We start from the raw sequence: 16,158 nt of genomic DNA, 5'->3' as shown, positions 1-16,158 counted from the left end.
GCGGCTTGAGCCTATGTTGCCTGAGCTCATAAGAGGAGCCAGGGGCGGGGTGTGGCTGTGGGGACATGCCACTCTAAGGGGCAGGAATGTGGTTAACACCATAAAATCATGAGCATCTCCAAGACATCTAGTCCATTCCAGCCCTCAAAACTGGGGTTTGAACAGCCTCTGTGATATTTCCCCCCAGTGCCTGAGGACATCTTGCTGCCTGCTATTCAGTTCCAAGTTCCCCCTTTCAGTGGTCCTGCTCTGCCCCCCTGTGTGGTCCGGCTGGCTCTGGCTGTGCGCTCAGCTTCACTCTCCATGGGACAGCCCTTGAGGACTGGGCAAGTGAGCCCTTCCGAAGCTTTGGCCGCCTCCTCTCCCTGTTTAATTCAGTGAGTTTCTTGCTTTGGGAGATACAGCTGCAGACAGCTGGGTGTTTGGAGGCCTCGTGGGAGTGCCGTGGGCAAGGGCTGGCCCATGGTAGGGAGGCTTCTTCCTTGATTCACACAGCAGAGATGCGGAAGGAACACACCTTCAGTCAGGGTCAGGGTGAACCAGAACTGTCTGTTGTCCCGTGAGCTTGGAGGTTGGGTTTGGATCCCTGTTGGGTCCACAGAACCTTGACATTCAATCACGTTGACCTCACCCCAGGTATGTGGCAGAAGCAAACAAATCTCTGGAGAAAACTTCATCCAAGACTTCAGTTATTTGTGTACATAATTTTTGAAGATTTTCCTTATTAGAGAGAGAGAGCATGAGTGGGGGCAGAGGGAGAGAGACAAGCTGACACCCCCCTGAGCGCAGAGCCTGACATGGGGCTCGATCCCAGGACACTAAATTACGACCTGAGCCAAAAGGAGATGCTTAACTAACTGAGCCACCGGCCCTGCCACCCGCCATGTATGAAAGTTTTTTAAATCACAGTGCACAAAATACAAACCGAGATGGCCAGGTACAAAAGGAAGTGGCGCCGTAACCGGGAACCAGCAGAAAGCAGGCAATGGAGGCAGACCCGTAAATACCGGGACGTTACCGGAATGATCAGGCACAGACAAAATCGTTCTACTATTTTAAGAAAATATTTTAATAAAAGACAATCTTGAAAATATCTGTAGGGGACAGGAAACTAAAGTGAGATCTGGCAGATACTGAAATGAATCAAAAGTGAAAAAGAATAGGTAGGTGTAAGGCAGACCGGACGCAGTTGAGAACAGGCGAGCTGGAGGACAGGTGGGTCAAAAATCCAGCAGGCAGGGAGGAGAGAGGAAAGGGGCTGTCCAGTGAGCTTTGGGGGTTCCCTGAGTCCCAGGTAGGCTCGCTGCCTTCACCCCCATTGGCAGTCCCCCGCCCCTGCCCACCATCCCCACCTTCAGGCAGCCCAACTTGTCCCAAGCCTAGCTGACCACTTCGTATATGATAAACATCTTTCAAATGTCGCTTGTCCCACCTGCCAAGCCACTCCGGGTCCAGGGCCCCACCAGTCCCTCCCTGGAGATCGTGAAGCCTCTGCCCATGGCTCCCTCATCCACAGCCCAGCCAGGCCCCCTTCAACCCATTCCTCGGCATCTTCCTAAAACACCCTCCTCACTGTCTTGGGAGAATCCCCCTGTATGGGGCCCTAGGTGGTCTGGCCCCATTCTCTGGGCCGCATCTCTTGTTCCCTGGGACTTTGGGCAAGGGGCATACCCTCTCCTGGCTTCATCAGAGAATGAGGAACCCATCTGTGTGGCTGTGAACAGGCTCGGGCTGGACAGTCCCCAGTGCCTAGGACAGGTCAGTTCCACTTGTCTGTTCCTTGGGCCAGCCGGCACCTTCCTGTGCGTCCCAGGCTGGGGCCCTCTGTTGTCCTCCTATGGGGCTGAGTCTCGGCCAGTGTCCACCCTGGCTCCTTTCTCCTCCACCCGCTGCCCCGGGTTGTCTGAGTGGGTGGGGTATTGGGGCTGGGTGCTTAGCTACCAGGGCTCCTCTGGAAATCTCCCCCATTTAGTGGCTGGGTGACCTTAACCTCTTAATCTTGTTTCCGCATCTGCAAAATGGAGGAAGCCAGAGGATCTACACGTCTCCACCGACAAATTTCTCCTTTATTAATCACCTTGCATGTTACTGTTACACAACCATCAATGTGGTTCAGGAATCAAGCTGAGTGGAAGCGAGCGAGTCAGGGCTCACGGGCCACATCACCCAAAAGAGCACAGCAGCACCCCGGGAAGACAGCACTGCCAGGCAAGGGTGGGCCGAGTCGAGGCCTTGGGTTTCCCTTACTGGCACACCCTGCACTCTGGCCTCAGCCTCAGGGAGGCCTGGAGACCCCCGGCTCTAGAGAGTCCTGTCTCTAGATCCTCGGGAGCCTGGGGATCGGGGTACAGACACTGGCCCAGCAGCGTAGAGGGCAGGAGGCTGGCTAGAGCTGAGCTAGCAAGAAAGGGACTTGCCAGTCTGCTCCCCTGGCGAGGGACAGGCTCTTCTGGTTCCTTTCCCTGTAGGTGGGCTCATGGGTAACGTGCCGGGCGCCTGGGCCTTCTGTCCTACTCAGCCTTGGAGCTCAGCCCAGGCCCCGGGCCCCAGTGCAGGCTGGGGATGAGCCATGGAAGGTACTGGCTCACGCCCACAGGCCCTGCGTGATCAGATCCCTGTGTGATCAGATGCACAGGGTCTGGGGTTGGCGGGGGGGGGGGGTGGGCAAGGGAGCGGAACCCCGGTGGGCGGCCCACTGCTGGGGTCGGCTGGGCTGTGACACCGGCAGGCCTGAGCACAGGGGGCTCAGAGCTTGGCTCGGGGATGACTCTGCAGCAGAGCACGCATGTCCAGGAGCGCCTTCTCCAGGTAGTGCGCCAGGCGGGCGGCGTTGGTCTCTGCGCAGCTGTTATAGGCCGACACGGAGAAGTTGATGTGCGCCTCCATGGGGTTGTAGCAGATGCCGTAGCCATCGGGGACCACGGGCCCGAAGAACATGACACAGTCCGTCTTGGCAGGGACCTGGAGAGAGCACGGGACCGAGGCTTTTGTCCCACCCCACGGGCTCCCCTCCAGCCCCGCGGGGGCACCAGCCAGCCTTTCTGCATCTCCACACGCACTGTACTCTGCCCGAGATGCCCCCTCCCCTTCTCCAGCGGATGCCTAACTTCTCCTCCTCCTTGGGGTGCAGCTCTGGAGTCAGGTCTCTATGAAGCCTTCCTTGCCATTCCCGAGGGAGCTTTAAGGGCTCCTTCCTTGAGCCTTCCCTGAACCCCAGCACTCCCTGGCGGGAGGAGTGGGAGAGTGGGAGGGGCACCAATGTCCCCGTCCCTGTGCTTCCAGCCTACTGTGTGAGCCCCCAGGGACAGGGACAGGGATAGGGATGTGCCCAGCACTGGATGGCAGGACTCAGACGTTCCTTTGTGTCTGAACAGTGAATGGATGAAGTTGATTCTCCCACACGGTGGGGAACTCGGACTCCTTCTCAGCCTCCCTGAGCTGCAGCGTAGCCCCCTGACCCCAGCTCTTCCACTGGAACTCAGCTGCTTTGGCAGCGGACATGGGGTGCCCTCTAAGGGTCATGCCACTACAAAGGTCTGACCATGCTCTGCACCTTGGCTCTATTCGGGATAGCCTTTGTCCAGCTCCAGCGAGGGTCTGTCCTGTCCCATCCCAGGACACCTACGGCAGTGGCAGGGGCCCAGAGGGCAGGAACATCCAGATGGTTCTGGGGCAGTGGCCTACCTGGCTGGTGGAGAGGTTGAAGTGCATGGCGATGGCATAGGAGGTGTCCATGAAGATGTCGGGCATGCTCACCAGGTCCTCAATGGCCTGTAGCTTCAGGCCCAGCAGGTGCCGGTCGAAGGCCTCCCCCCGGATGGCCTGTGAGAAGGGGAGCTGTCAGGCACAGCGGCTGCAGGCCCAGAGGGTGCCCATGACCTTCCTCAAAAGCCTACGGCCGCAGCGCCTCTTCCATGCAGTGGTCCCTTGGACTCATGAGAACAGAGGGTCCGACAGCCCTCACTTTACAGATGGGGAAACTGAGACCCAGGGAACTGCCCAGAGAGGGACAGGGCAGGATTTAAGAACACAGGCCTATAGCTGGGTGTCCTGGCCCTATTCTGGCTATGAGACCTTGGCAGTTCCTCTACATCCTGGAGGCTCAGTGTGTTCATCTATAAAATGGGGGTGGTCGCTGAATTTCCCTTTACAGGGTGTCAATGAGACCGAAATGGACCTCTGTGTGGCACGTGGGCAGAGCCTGGCACACAAGGTGCTCAGAGGCGGATGGGAACCCAGGCCTCACCCCCTTGACTGCCGCTCCAAGCTGTCAGAGGGCAGGACGGGCGCTGTTGGCCAGACCCTGCAAACCCTCAGAGTCCTGGGCTCCGGGGCCATTGAGGAGGGAGCATGACGCCAAGATCCGGAGGTTAACCCGGGACCAACAAAGTCACTGGCCTCAGCCTCGGTTTCTCCAACTTTAAAAGGGGGATATTCAGCCTGGCTCCAAGTGCCCCAAGGGTCTCAAGGTTTGGGGAAGAGGGGTTCATGGTAAGGGTGAGCAGCCCTGGAGATCTGGGAAACGAGGTCACGCGGTCATGGTCACCTGGTCAGTATAGGCTCTGTGTGCCTGCACAGCCTTCCGCAGCAGCTCCACCTTCTGGTGCTCCTAGGGGTGAGGGAGTCGAAGTACAAGTTCCTTCCCCATCGCCGGCCGCCCACACCCCAGCAGCCCACTTCCCAGCCAGCACTGGTGTCCGCGCCCCCTGAGAGCAGGAACTGGAACTACTGCCTCTCTCCTATGTCCTCCCCCGAGGCCTGAGCCCCAGGGCAGATGCTGGCTGCAGAGCACTTCCTCTTGGTGTCTGACCACAGGGAAGCTCAGGGCCAAATTCGTGACTCCAACCCCTGGTAGATTTCCAGGGCCCACCAGAGGGTGGGAAGCAGTAGGTGCTCGATCGATGTGGAATGACAGAACGCACAAGAGAGGAGGCCAGCTTGCCCACCCTTACCCCAGACCTCTCACCGACACACTGGGGTCATCCATGGCTTTGACGAAGGCCAGCGAGTCCACGGAGGCAGAGCGGATGGTGTCTGTGCGCCCCAGGTGAAACATCCGCAGGGAGGCGCTCTCGTAGGTGGCACACGCTTGTTTGTAGATCCTGGGGTGGGACAGGGGGCTGAGCACGCCCCGCAGGCAGCCTGCCCCGCCTCCACCCTCCCCCCACCCCCCACCGCCAGGCCTCAAGCCTCCTCCGCAGGCAGGGTGCCGGTGGGGCACACCTGTAGTAGGCCAGCTGTAGTGCCATCTGGACAAAGGCATCCGGGCTCAGCTTCTCTGACTTGGGGAAGTCTTTCCCAAAGTGGTGGAACACCATGACCACGACATCCAGGTCCTGGATCATGCTGGGGGGGGTAGCAGGAGGGAGGTGGGTGAAGGGCAGGGACGGCCTAAGAGCACTCGGTCACAGCCCTGTAGGATGACAGCTGCGAACAGGAGCCTGGCAGGCCCCAGGGCCCCGGGCCTTTAACCTGACGTAAGCCCCCCATGCCTGGTGCTTACATGCTGAGGTTCTGCTTGGCCTTCTCAATGTCACTCTTGATCTCGGGGGTGATGTTGAACCGCAGCTTCTTGGGCATGGGCAGGGGCACCATGGGGGACCGCACGAGCTCGGGTTTCTTCCTGCATGGGACATGGGGGCCTCGGGAGCCTGGGTCCGTACCTGGGCCTGGGGTGGGGGGCATGGGTCCCCAAGGCTGGAGGGAGCCAGCCTAGGGAGACCCTGGGTTTGCTCCTTAGAAAACTGCCTTCACTCCCATTTCCAGGGGCCTGCAGAGGGCAAGGGACTTGTCCAAGGTCCCGTAGCTGGGAAGTGGCAGAGCCACAGCGCAAACCCAGGTGTGACAGGCTCTAAGGCCAGGCCTGCCCTCCTCTGGCTTCCTTTGAAGAAACAGATTCCCCAGGCACAAGGGAAAATGGCATTCCTCCATGTGTGTCACCTGTCACCAGAAGCTGGGGAACTGGGTGGAGGGTGGGACAAGCATGCTCACGTGAACTCAATGACGTGGTCCACAAGGGCGATGATGGGGGGCCCTTCCGCCGCCGCGTGCTCATAAACAAGCCCACAGGAGCCGTCTTCGGCCACAATGAACTATGGAGGGGAGCGGGGACCCGTCAAGCCCGGGGCCCTGGGGCCACTCTGTGCTGGCTGGGGCCGTGGGAAGCGCCTCTCTGAAGCCATCTCAGGGGTTAGGCTGACTTATTACTGTCATTAGTAACAGCGGACGCTCAGCAGGGGCCTCAGGCCCATTCAAGGCCACGGCAAGCAAGCACGTCCCATACCCATACAACTCACTGAGTCCCTGCAGTGCCCTCCCCGGGAGTCGTCTTAAAGGTGCAGAGAAGGAAAGTCACGGCCAAGACCACGCCGCTCTGCCAGGCCCCACAGCCCAGGCTCCCTCTGATGTGCTGAAGGGGTGACAGCGGTTTCTGGGCCAGGCCCAGTAATGACAGGCTGACCTTCCAGTAATTACAGCCACATCCCCCTACTGGCTTCCCGCCTGCTTTATGAGCTGGGAGGCCAGGGACGCCCAGGTGAGGGGCCGGAAGTCCTGCGGCTGCAGTGTGCCAAGCCTGGGTGGGCGTCCTGGGCAGGGAGTCCCAGCCCCACGGGGCCCCCACCTGTAGTGTCTTGTCGAACCAGCGATTGCCGCTGTTAAGCTTGCTTCCGCCCCCGTGCAGCATCTGGCCAGCCACGTGGCTGCGGTACACGTCCTCGGAGACCCGAGGCATGGGGGCGTCCAGGCACAAAGTGAAAATGCTCTTCTGGATGGAGCGAACGGATTCCCGGTTCACCTTGTCTGCGGAGGTAGGCGGGAGGGGGGCGGGACGGGGCCGAACGTTAGGCCCCAGAGAGGCCTTGGAGGCTTCTAGAGCATTTGCCTAGTGCCACGTGTGGGCGTCAGAGCTTCACACTCAACAGGGCCCCCGCAGCCCCCTGGCACCCCATGAAGCAGGGCCCGATACCGGACCCATGTTAGAAACGAGGAAACATGGGGTACCCGGCTGGCTCGACTCCTGATCTCAGGGTTGTGAGTTTGAGCCCCACACTGGGTGTAGAGATTACCAACAAAATAAAAATAAACTTAAAAAAAAAAAAAAAAGGAGGAGGGGGCACCCCGGGGGCTTAGTCAGTTAAGCCCCCAACTCTTGATTTTGGCTCAGGCCAGGATCTCAGGGTCGTAAGGTCTGAGATGGAGCCCCAGGGCTCAGCGGGGAGTCTGCTTGTCCCTCTCCTTCCCCCGCCCCTCCCCCCACTCGTGCAAAACTAAATAAAATCTCCAAAAAGAAAAAAAAAAATGAGGGCACAGGAGCCCCAGATCATGTGGAGGGCCAGTGTGGCTCAGGGGGCCAGCACAGGGGTCTGGCTCCGGGGACGATGGGCCTGACCCACACAGGATTGGAAAGAACACGGAGGCAGAGGTGGGGTCCGCAGCCAGAGGACCCGGACTGTTACTATAACTTTGCATCTTAATAGAGGGAAACTAAACCCATCCAAGCCTCCTGGTCTGTGAAACGGGCCATCAACAGCCGCTCTGACTTGAGCGCACTCAGTGAGAATGGGGTGGGGGGTGGGGGGGTGGGGGGGGAGGGGGGCTCTACTCCTTCTTCCACCCCCACCGGGGGCACCTTTGATGAGGGTGCTGTATGCCTTGGCCCAGGAGTTGCGGTGGTTGGAGGTAAGGATGCCCACGGGCTCTTTGTTGGTTTGCAGGGACGAGTTCCAGATCTTTTCCAGCTGCACGAAGATCTGATCTGACGTCAGGGGTGTCCCATCGCTGTGGTACACGTCCAGCTCAAAAAACTATCCAGGCACAGGCAAGTGGAGAGAAGGGAGGTGGGTGGGGTGGGGGTGGAGGTGGGTTTCAGACTGGCCACAGTCACCTCACACCCTTGGCCTCCTCCTGGCCTTGGCAGCCCAGGCCCCACCGAGGGGTGAAGTCAGGTCACAGGTATGAGAGTGGAGGAGGACCTTGCCTGGCTCTCCCCCAGGCTGGGCAGGACCATGGCCCCCCTCCTGGCTGCCCTCAGGCTGGGCTTGTGGGGGTAGGGAGGCGGTGGAGACGCCCAGTTTCCTGGGGGCCTGTGGGCATGGGCGGTGGGGAAGCTGATTTTCGGCCCTGCTCCCTCCTCCCCTGCAGCATGCTGGGAGCCCACCCACTTGGTAGTTGTGGACAACGGTGATGTGCATGGGTGGCTTCTTGGTCTTGCTGAAGCTGATGACTGTGTCCTGCTTGGGGCCCGGCACGCGGCAGGAGGACAGGATCTGATAGTACTGGTTCATGCACAGCGGCTTACCCCCCAGGTACTCCACGGGCAGGGTCTCGCTGCAGGGGGTCGGGGCAGAGGGACAGTAAGCGGGCCACCAAGCCAGTAAGCGGAGACGAGGACACACCGCCGGGGAACTGCTGCTAGGCCCGGCTGAGAAGGGGTCTCACCCAAGTGGCGTCCTGACCCCCACTCGGTAGGAACCCGGGGGTGTGTCAGGGGCTGGCCTGATGTCGGGAGGCCTGTATTCCACCCTGGGTGGGCCCTGTTGGGTCGCCCAGTAAACCCCTTTCCCTCTCTAGGCTCTGGTTTGCCACAGAACAGATGAAACGGTGAGGCTGCCTCTGGGGTCCTCTCTGGCTGGCTGGGACACCAATTCCAGGGGTCTGTCGGGCCCGTGTCACCAGGCGGTGGCCTCTGCAGCTGGAGCAGAGGACCTAGCATCCCAATGCCCACACTTTTGTCTCCCCAACCCCTACAGAGTCTGGGCCAACAGGAAGTGAAAGCCAGGAGCTCTGGGCCGCCCCAGCACGGGTCTGGTCATTGGACTTGCCCCGGCCCAGGCTGTGCGGCTGTGGGCAATGAGAGCGGGGCAGGGACGGGCTGCTTACTTGTCAACCATGGCCTTGAAATCCAACACGCCCTCGATGAATTTGGCAGCGAACCTGGGGGGACCAATGAGCGATCAGAAGCTGTGTGGACTCCTTGCGGGAGGTCCCCGATCAGGGACGCCCGCGGGGGTGAAGGGAGGGGCCTAGTTAAGGGAGGAGACAGATTGCTTCACTCCTGATTCACTGCTTGCTGTAAGCCTGAAGGAGTTTAAGTGCAAGACCAGTCTTGCGTGAGTCCTGGCTTGCCTTTCTGAGCTAACTTTCTCTTATCTCTAGAAGGAGGACTCCTAAAGGGCCCAGGGAGATGCTTCGGCCAAGCTCTGGCAGATGTAGGTGTAATGAAGGAATTACTGCTGGCTTCCTGGTCAGTGTTGGCGGATTCTACCCACAAAGGGCCTGAACCACTGCCTGGAGCCCGGAAGGTCACCCTTCCCTGAAGCATCAGTTAGAGAGGGACCTGGGACAGGGAGTGTGAATGGGAGGGCAGTAGCTCGGGGTATCCCCTCTGATAGGTAACTTCCTGTTCGAGGGCCTCTGTGTCTCCCAGGCCACCTCTCTTAACCTGATCTTCCTCCTTGGATGGTCTGGGCCACGCCAATCACGCCTGACCCCTGGGCTGCCCCTGGCTGCCAACATGGGGACTGGGGACTGGAGTCTGAGTCAGAACTCTTGGGGTGCCCTGGTCCCTTTAAGAGAAGCCCGTGGTAGCCCCGAGTGGCTGGTCCTTGGGCAGGAGATCCCTGTCACTGGTATTTTTATCCCTGGTAGTCTGGGCACAGGGGCCAGGGCAAGTGACATGGCTGAATGTGGAAAAGGGAACTGTGTATAAAGGTCACCCCTGTGGTCAGCTGGACAGAGAGAGGAGGGGGGGTGAGGTGTCAGAACCAGGGTGAGGGACAGCCTCAGGTTTAGAGGGAGGGAGGGGACATGGTCCACAGTGCAGTGACCCGTTATGAAGCTTCAAAACCAGGAAGACCCTGCTTTCTGGCCCGTATCAGCAAATCCTGAAAGGTGCTCTTGGGCAAGCCCTTTCATCTGTAAAAGAGGGACGATACTCCGGACTTCATGAGGCTACGTGTGCGGATGGAAGACAATGACTAGGACTGGGGCCCTGCACTCTCGGGGGCGGGGGGGGGGTTGGACATCAGGGCCCTGGACATGCCCGGAGCCCTGTCCCAGCCATAGCCACTCACCGGAGCTGTCCCTGCAGGTCCACAAAGTCCTGTTTGGGCAGGGCCACACCGGGGCTGGAGTAGATGACCAGGGGCTGGCGGTACTGGAGGTAGGCTGTTTTGAGCCACCATTCGGACAGCTGGGAAAAGGACCAGAGCCTGTGAGGCGTGGGCGGGGACCTGGCCAGGTCCCTCCTACCCCCTCTATAGAGCGTATATAGTGCGCAGATCCTCACAGTGAATGCTCAGATCCAGAGCCCCCTCCCCGCCCCCTTCAGCCCACCAGCAGCACGCCAACATTTCCCCTTCACCTGAGGCAATCCGCTTTAGCAAGAGAAATCAGACAATACTGCCAAGCCAAAGACTCCAGAGAGAAAGATGGGGCAGGAAACTTGCGGGCGTAGGTGGGGTGAGGGGAAGACGCAGAAGTGGGAATCATTTTCCTTTCTCTTACACACCCCCCCTTTTTTCCCCAGATTTTATTTATTTTTTTAGCAGATAGAGCACAAGCAGGGGGAGCAGCAGGCTCCCCGCGGAGCAGGGAGCCCGACGCAGGGCTTGATTCCAGGACCCCGGGATCATGACCTGAGCTGAAGGCAGACATTTCACCGACTGAGCCACGCAGGCGTCCCTCTTACACACTTTTGGTCAATGATTTTACTACTTTCAGAAAGAAAAAAAATATATATATATGCCAGGTGGACAAAAAAGGGAAAAAGGAAAAAACCCTATAAAGTCTGACAATCGTGTTTTTGACCGTCCCGGGTAGACACTATCCAGGAAGCCAGGAGCAGAAGGGCTCAGTGCAGTGTAGCCCTTGGGACCCTGGTCCTCCCTGGCCTGGGTTCTGTTGGTGTCAGACGGGGCTGCAGACACTCTTTTGGGTCTCAAGGTCAGGGCCATCTGCGGAAAGCTCCCTGCGAGGGTGAATCACACTGCCCTAGTGCCCAGACGTGGGCGCCACCTCCTGTGTCTCCACCTGGTGGTCTGTCCTCTGCTCAAGGGGCGTGGCTTCCATCAGGTGAGCAGTCTCTCTGGGGACCCACCACAGACAGGGTGTTGAAGGCTCCTGTCCCCAGGCTGTGCAGACTGCCACTGCCTATCATCCTTGAGCCTTACCTGCTGACTGTCATACACGCTCACTCCGCCCCTGCAAGCAGATGCCTGAAACCCCTCTCTGGCCGGTCTCTCCACCCCAGGGGCCCTCCCACCTCCACTGTGTTTCCTCTCCCCTCTCAAACAACAGTGGGACCTGCCTCTTCACCACTCGGGTTCTGCTTGGGGAACTGCTGGCCTGAAGCACCAGGCCATCAGCTGTGGACCATGCGCCCACGTGCCAGTGAGCAACGTCGCTCTGCTGACTTGCGGCCTGAGGACAGCACTCCTGGTCAGCCAGACCCCCCTGTGGAGCTCAGGGCCTCCCTGAGAGTGGCTGTGTGGCTCTGAGCTTCCCGTCTACCTCTCTGGGCCTCAGCCTCCTCATCTATAGATCAGGGAGGGGCAGACAGGAATTCCTTCCCCTTGGGGACAGCCGGGTCGCCCTCCACCAGAGGCCCCCACTCCACCAGGGATCTCAGGGCTTCTGGCCAGAGCTGGGAAATAAGGGCACATCCTACAGATGTGGGCAGCCCCCCGCTGAGAATCTGCTGGGCACGAGGGCCCTGTGAGTGCAGAAAGGGACACCCTTATCCCTTCAGCTAGAAGGTACTCCTTCTATGGGAAGGAGTAATGGGCTAAAAATGTTGGCAAACTGCCAGACCGCAGACCCCCTAAGCCCCTGCCAAAGCTCAGGACATGCCACCCGCCCGCTGATGTCTCCCACCTGCTGTGTGCAGACCGCACCCTCCACCTGCTGCCCTCAGAGCATCTCCCACCTGATCTGGCCAAAGCCCAGCTCTGTTTCTCTCCCACAGAACTGCTGCCCCTCAGCTTTTCCTGTCCTGGCCGGTCTCCCTCTTCCCTCCCCCTACGCGGTTGCTTTAGGTCAGGACAGCTGCCCCCACAGCCCCCATCAGCAAGGGCCACTGGTGGCGCTTCCAGAACATACACCGGGCAGACAGAAGTGACTCACCCGCCCTCTCCCTGCCGGTGTCCCCCCTGGGGTGCCGGCGCCCGCCTCATCCCATGGCTCCCACCCCCACGCCCGCTTCCTTCCCAGCAGACAGGGTGGTCCTTCCCCACTGTGTCAAGAGGTGGCAGGTGCATAGAAAAAGCACACGGAGCATCCGTGTGGACCCGTTTTCGCACACCTGTGTGACAGATGGGGACAAGGAACGGGCCGGGGGGGGGGGTCTGGTCTGTCACTGAGCAGCACCAATGCCCTGCTTGGAGCCACCCTGCGGCCCCTCCCACTGAGCTCAAGTCCAACTTCCTTCCTCTGATGCTCACCCCCCCACAACCCCAGCGCCAGGCCATCGCGCTACATTCCAAGCTCTGTTGCTGAACATGCTGGGCTCTTGCTAGGCTCTTGCCACCTTCGCCCCAGTTGTCTCTGTCTCGGATCCAACACCACCTCCTCTCTGCCCACGCAGAACAAAGACACTGCCCTTTCCCCCCTCCCTTTTCTCTCCCGGCCAGTTTTTACCACTGGAAAGAAACTCATCCACTCACTCACCTGTGCGCTGTTTCATCACCTCGCAGCCCACCCTCCTTGAATGTGAGCCCCAAGGGACCACGGCCCGTCCCCTCGCTCACTCAGGGCCTGGCCTAGTTCGAGGCACAGTGGAAGCACTCAAGAAAGCCCGTGGCAGGGGCGCCTGGGTGGCTCAGTGGGTTAAGCCGCTGCCTTCGGCTCAGGTCATGATCTCAGGGTCCTGGGATCGAGTCCCGCATTGGGCTCTCTGCTCAGCAGGGAGCCTGCTTCCCTCTCTCTCTGCCTGCCTCTCCATCTACTTGTGATTTCTCTCTGTCAAATAAATAAAAAAAAAAAAAAAAAGAAAAAAAAAAGAAAGCCCGTGGCACGAAGAATGTGCCAGAAATTCTGCGGGAGGCCACCAGCAGGCCACAGCAAGGGATCGTCTCCCGACCTGAGCCTCCGAGAGGGCCCCGTTCTCAGAACTCACCCAGTTCTCCGTCTTCCTGGCCCGGCGCTCCAGCCCCTTCTGTAGGCGCTCGCCCACACCCCCCGCCGCCTGAAACTCTTCCACCAGCTGCTTGGTTTGGGTCCACTCCTCCTCGCTCACGATGGGCTGCAGTGCCTTGAGGTAACGGTCCAGGGACTGATGGAGCGCGGGCACGGGCAGCCGGGGCAGCGAATCCTGGTGGGCCTTGAAGCGGCCGGAGACCTTCACCAATGACGAGGGCTTGAGGAAGCTCAGGGGCTTCACCTGCAGGCAGCAGAACATCTTGCTCATCCTCTCACCGGCTCTGGGAGGCCCTGGCAGTCCTAAAGCTAGGGTCCCCAGCCCTTATGTGCCGATCCCCAGGGTCAGAGCCAGCCTCTTGGGTGGTGCCTGCTTGGCTACCCAGCCCTCAATCTGTAGGTGTCTCCACCTCTCCGGGGCCTGGAGATGCAGGCAGGGAGAGGGGCAGGAGGTGTGGCCATTGATCCCAGTAAGGCTCCTAGGAACCAAGTCAGGATGAATGGCACTTGTTGGGGGTGGCGGAGCTGAGTGTGACCTCTCACCTGTCTGGATGCACCAAGGCCCCGCCTTCTTCACCCTGGCACAACGGCCGGCCAGCAAGCCGTGGGGCGACTGCTCCCGCCCAGGGGCCCCCACCTCCTTTTCTCCCACCCTTGCCACGCTGGGAAATAAGAGGCAAAAAGAAAAAGTCAGAAAGAGCCGGCAGATGACAGCAACTTTGGGTGAGGGCCAGGCCTTGGTATCTGTCTGTGGGTTGGGGACAGAGGCAGCATAGGAGCAGCGCTGGGGCAAGCAATAGCTAAATGGCCTGACAGGTGGGTGAGAGGCGGCAGAGCGAGAGAGTTTGGGAGACTCTGGTGGTAGACAGAATGAGAGAGAGGAGATCCGAGGCTGTGGACAGCAGTGGGTAGGCAAGTGGCAGAGGATCGCTCCGTACCTTCTCTTTCTGCTGCCCGTCCTCCATGGCAGGACTGAGGTTCTGAGCCCTGTCTGTCTGACTTGGGCTGGGCCTCTAAGCCTAACTGTGCTACCCAGTGGGCGAGCAGAACCTAGCAAGAGACAGCCACTTGCCCGGGCTGGAAAGAGAAGACAAGAGCCAAGGTTCAGGGGGGGAGGCAGAGGGGGCAGTGCCGAAGGCTTCGGTGGCTAGGGTGGCATCTTGGGGGGCGGCTGTGGCAGGCACCTTCCCTAGCGGCCAGAAGTGGAGGATTAGGGAGCAGGTGAAGGGGCTGGCAGTAGGCATCCGAGTAGGAGGAAACCTGGAATGTGTTCTCTCTTCTCCGGGCGGGCCTGGTGCCAGGAGGAATTAAAAAATCCACCTGCTGGAATCTGCACAGGTCTGTTTAATGATGGAAAACTTGGCTGGAGGCAGAAGCTGCCTGGCTACTGAGGTTATACCACAACTCTGAAATCGGTCCTGTAAATTGGGGTTGATACAAGAGGGCAGATGCTGGGAAAGGGACATTACGTGGGCAGTGACTGCTAAGAGCTCATCCCGTCTCCCTCCAGGACTCTTGGAGCCCTTCTGGGCCTCCCTTCCACCAAAGCCTGTTTCTCTTGAGCTGTGGCTCACTCAGCTGGGGGCCAAGAGTGAAGGACTTCGGCCACAAAAAAAAATAAACTGAAGGAGAAGGCTGGTTTTGGGATTCTGCTTGATTCGAGTTTCCAGATCTGGGGAATTCTGGCCAAGTCTCTCCTTGTCTCAGTTTCCCAGGTAGTAAACTGATCGGGCCACCCAGTGGGTCCTGGAGGATGACCTAGAAGCTGTCTGTGAGATGGGGGCACCAGTCGGGTGTCAGTGGCAAGGGTGATGTGGAGCCTTAGGGTTCTGGGAGACCTGGAAGAGCCTTTTGGACAGCGGATGGGTACCCTGAGCCCTCCGGGCTAGGTAGTGTCTGTTTGAACATCCTTCTTGGCATAGTCAGAAGGAGATACAAGCAGAGATATGCTTGGAGTAGAGAGGAAAGGAAGTCGTATCAGAGCGGCAGCACTTCTTGCTGCCCTGCAGGGAGGATTCTGGGGTAGACATGGACAAACTGGGGGGGAGGGACTGGTGGAGACAAAGGGTATGGGGTTGCCACCTGCTGCCTCTTGCCAGTTCAGAGGACCTTCAGAGCAGCCCAGCTTGAGGCCTCCACGTGCATTTCTCCGGCCACACAAAATTCTCCAAGGGCCATTTGATAAGCCCAAGGAGACCGACCAACTGGATGTGGTTGGAGAAGTGGCAAGGCCTGGGCGTAAAGGGCTCAGGCTGACCATGCAACAGGTGTGTGAGTCAGGAAATAACCGGGGAGAGACTGCCCGTCTCTCTGCTCCTTGGCCCTGGGTCGAAGGGTGGAGGTGCTGCCTGAAGCCAGGGTCCTCGCTATCTTTCCTGGGTGGTTGGAATTTAGAGCCACACGATGTGGGTTCGATCGGATCTCTGACCTTGAGCCTCAGTCTCCTCCTCTGCCAAGCAAGGTTAGTCCACCTGCCGATCCCACCCCAGCAGCTGTTGGCCGGGCAGGACAGTGGCCACGGGCCGCGTCGCTTCCAAGGCCGGTTTCTCCATTCCGGCGCAGCTGCGTGTCTGGCTGGCCCGACTCTCGGCCCGCCCGCCCCGTCCAGGGCCCGTCAGTCCGGGTTCCTCCCCGCACTCACCACGGTCCTGGCCGCGAAAGCCAACATCTCCGCGGCTCGCCCGCGAACACACAGTCCGCTCGGTCCTCCGCACTGAGCAAAGTCCGCGCCGCCGCCTCCGCCGCCGCCGTTGGCGGGTCCCCGTTAGTGCCTCCGGGCCAAGGTCGCCGCGTCACAGCCACCGGCCGGTAGAGGCGGCCCGGCGCCCACCCACCGGGCCGGGCGGGCGGCGGGCTGGGGGCCCCCGGGAGGAGGATTCTCGGGGCGGGGCCACCAGCCGGTTGCGGGCCCGGGCCGCTAGCCTCGAGCGCGGGGCGGGACCACAGCGTGGGGCGGGGCTGCACGGGGGCGGTGCCGAGGGCGCGCTTAGTGGTCGCGAGACCCCGCGAGGCAGTGGAACCCAG

The 16,158-nt window shown here is 59.9% G+C and overlaps 1 protein-coding gene across 2 annotated transcripts; it reads right to left on the bottom strand.

Annotated features, from left to right (window-relative positions):
* Positions 1-2,044: 2,044 nt before the first annotated feature.
* On the bottom strand, positions 2,045-16,089 carry CRAT (carnitine O-acetyltransferase). Of its 2 annotated transcripts, XM_032306629.1 has the most exons (15): positions 15,776-16,089; positions 14,073-14,211; positions 13,115-13,378; positions 10,074-10,192; positions 8,881-8,934; positions 8,163-8,328; positions 7,631-7,805; positions 6,623-6,801; positions 5,992-6,092; positions 5,504-5,623; positions 5,224-5,346; positions 4,967-5,102; positions 4,547-4,609; positions 3,685-3,822; positions 2,045-2,961 (listed from the first exon to the last, which is right to left on the bottom strand). In XM_032306629.1, the coding sequence occupies exons 2-15, from the start codon at positions 14,097-14,099 to the stop codon at positions 2,746-2,748; spliced, it is 1,881 nt and encodes a 626-aa protein (XP_032162520.1). In that variant the 5' UTR covers positions 14,100-14,211; positions 15,776-16,089; the 3' UTR covers positions 2,045-2,745. The 2 variants fall into 2 exon arrangements, with proteins under 2 accessions (XP_032162520.1, XP_032162519.1); XM_032306628.1 differs by lacking the exon at positions 14,073-14,211.
* Positions 16,090-16,158: the final 69 nt, after the last annotated feature.

Source organism: Mustela erminea, chromosome 12, assembly GCF_009829155.1.
Source record: "Mustela erminea isolate mMusErm1 chromosome 12, mMusErm1.Pri, whole genome shotgun sequence".
Lineage (NCBI taxonomy): Eukaryota > Metazoa > Chordata > Mammalia > Carnivora > Mustelidae > Mustela > Mustela erminea.
The sequence above is the reverse complement of the archived record's forward strand: the minus strand, read 5'-3'. Positions and strand labels throughout refer to the sequence as shown.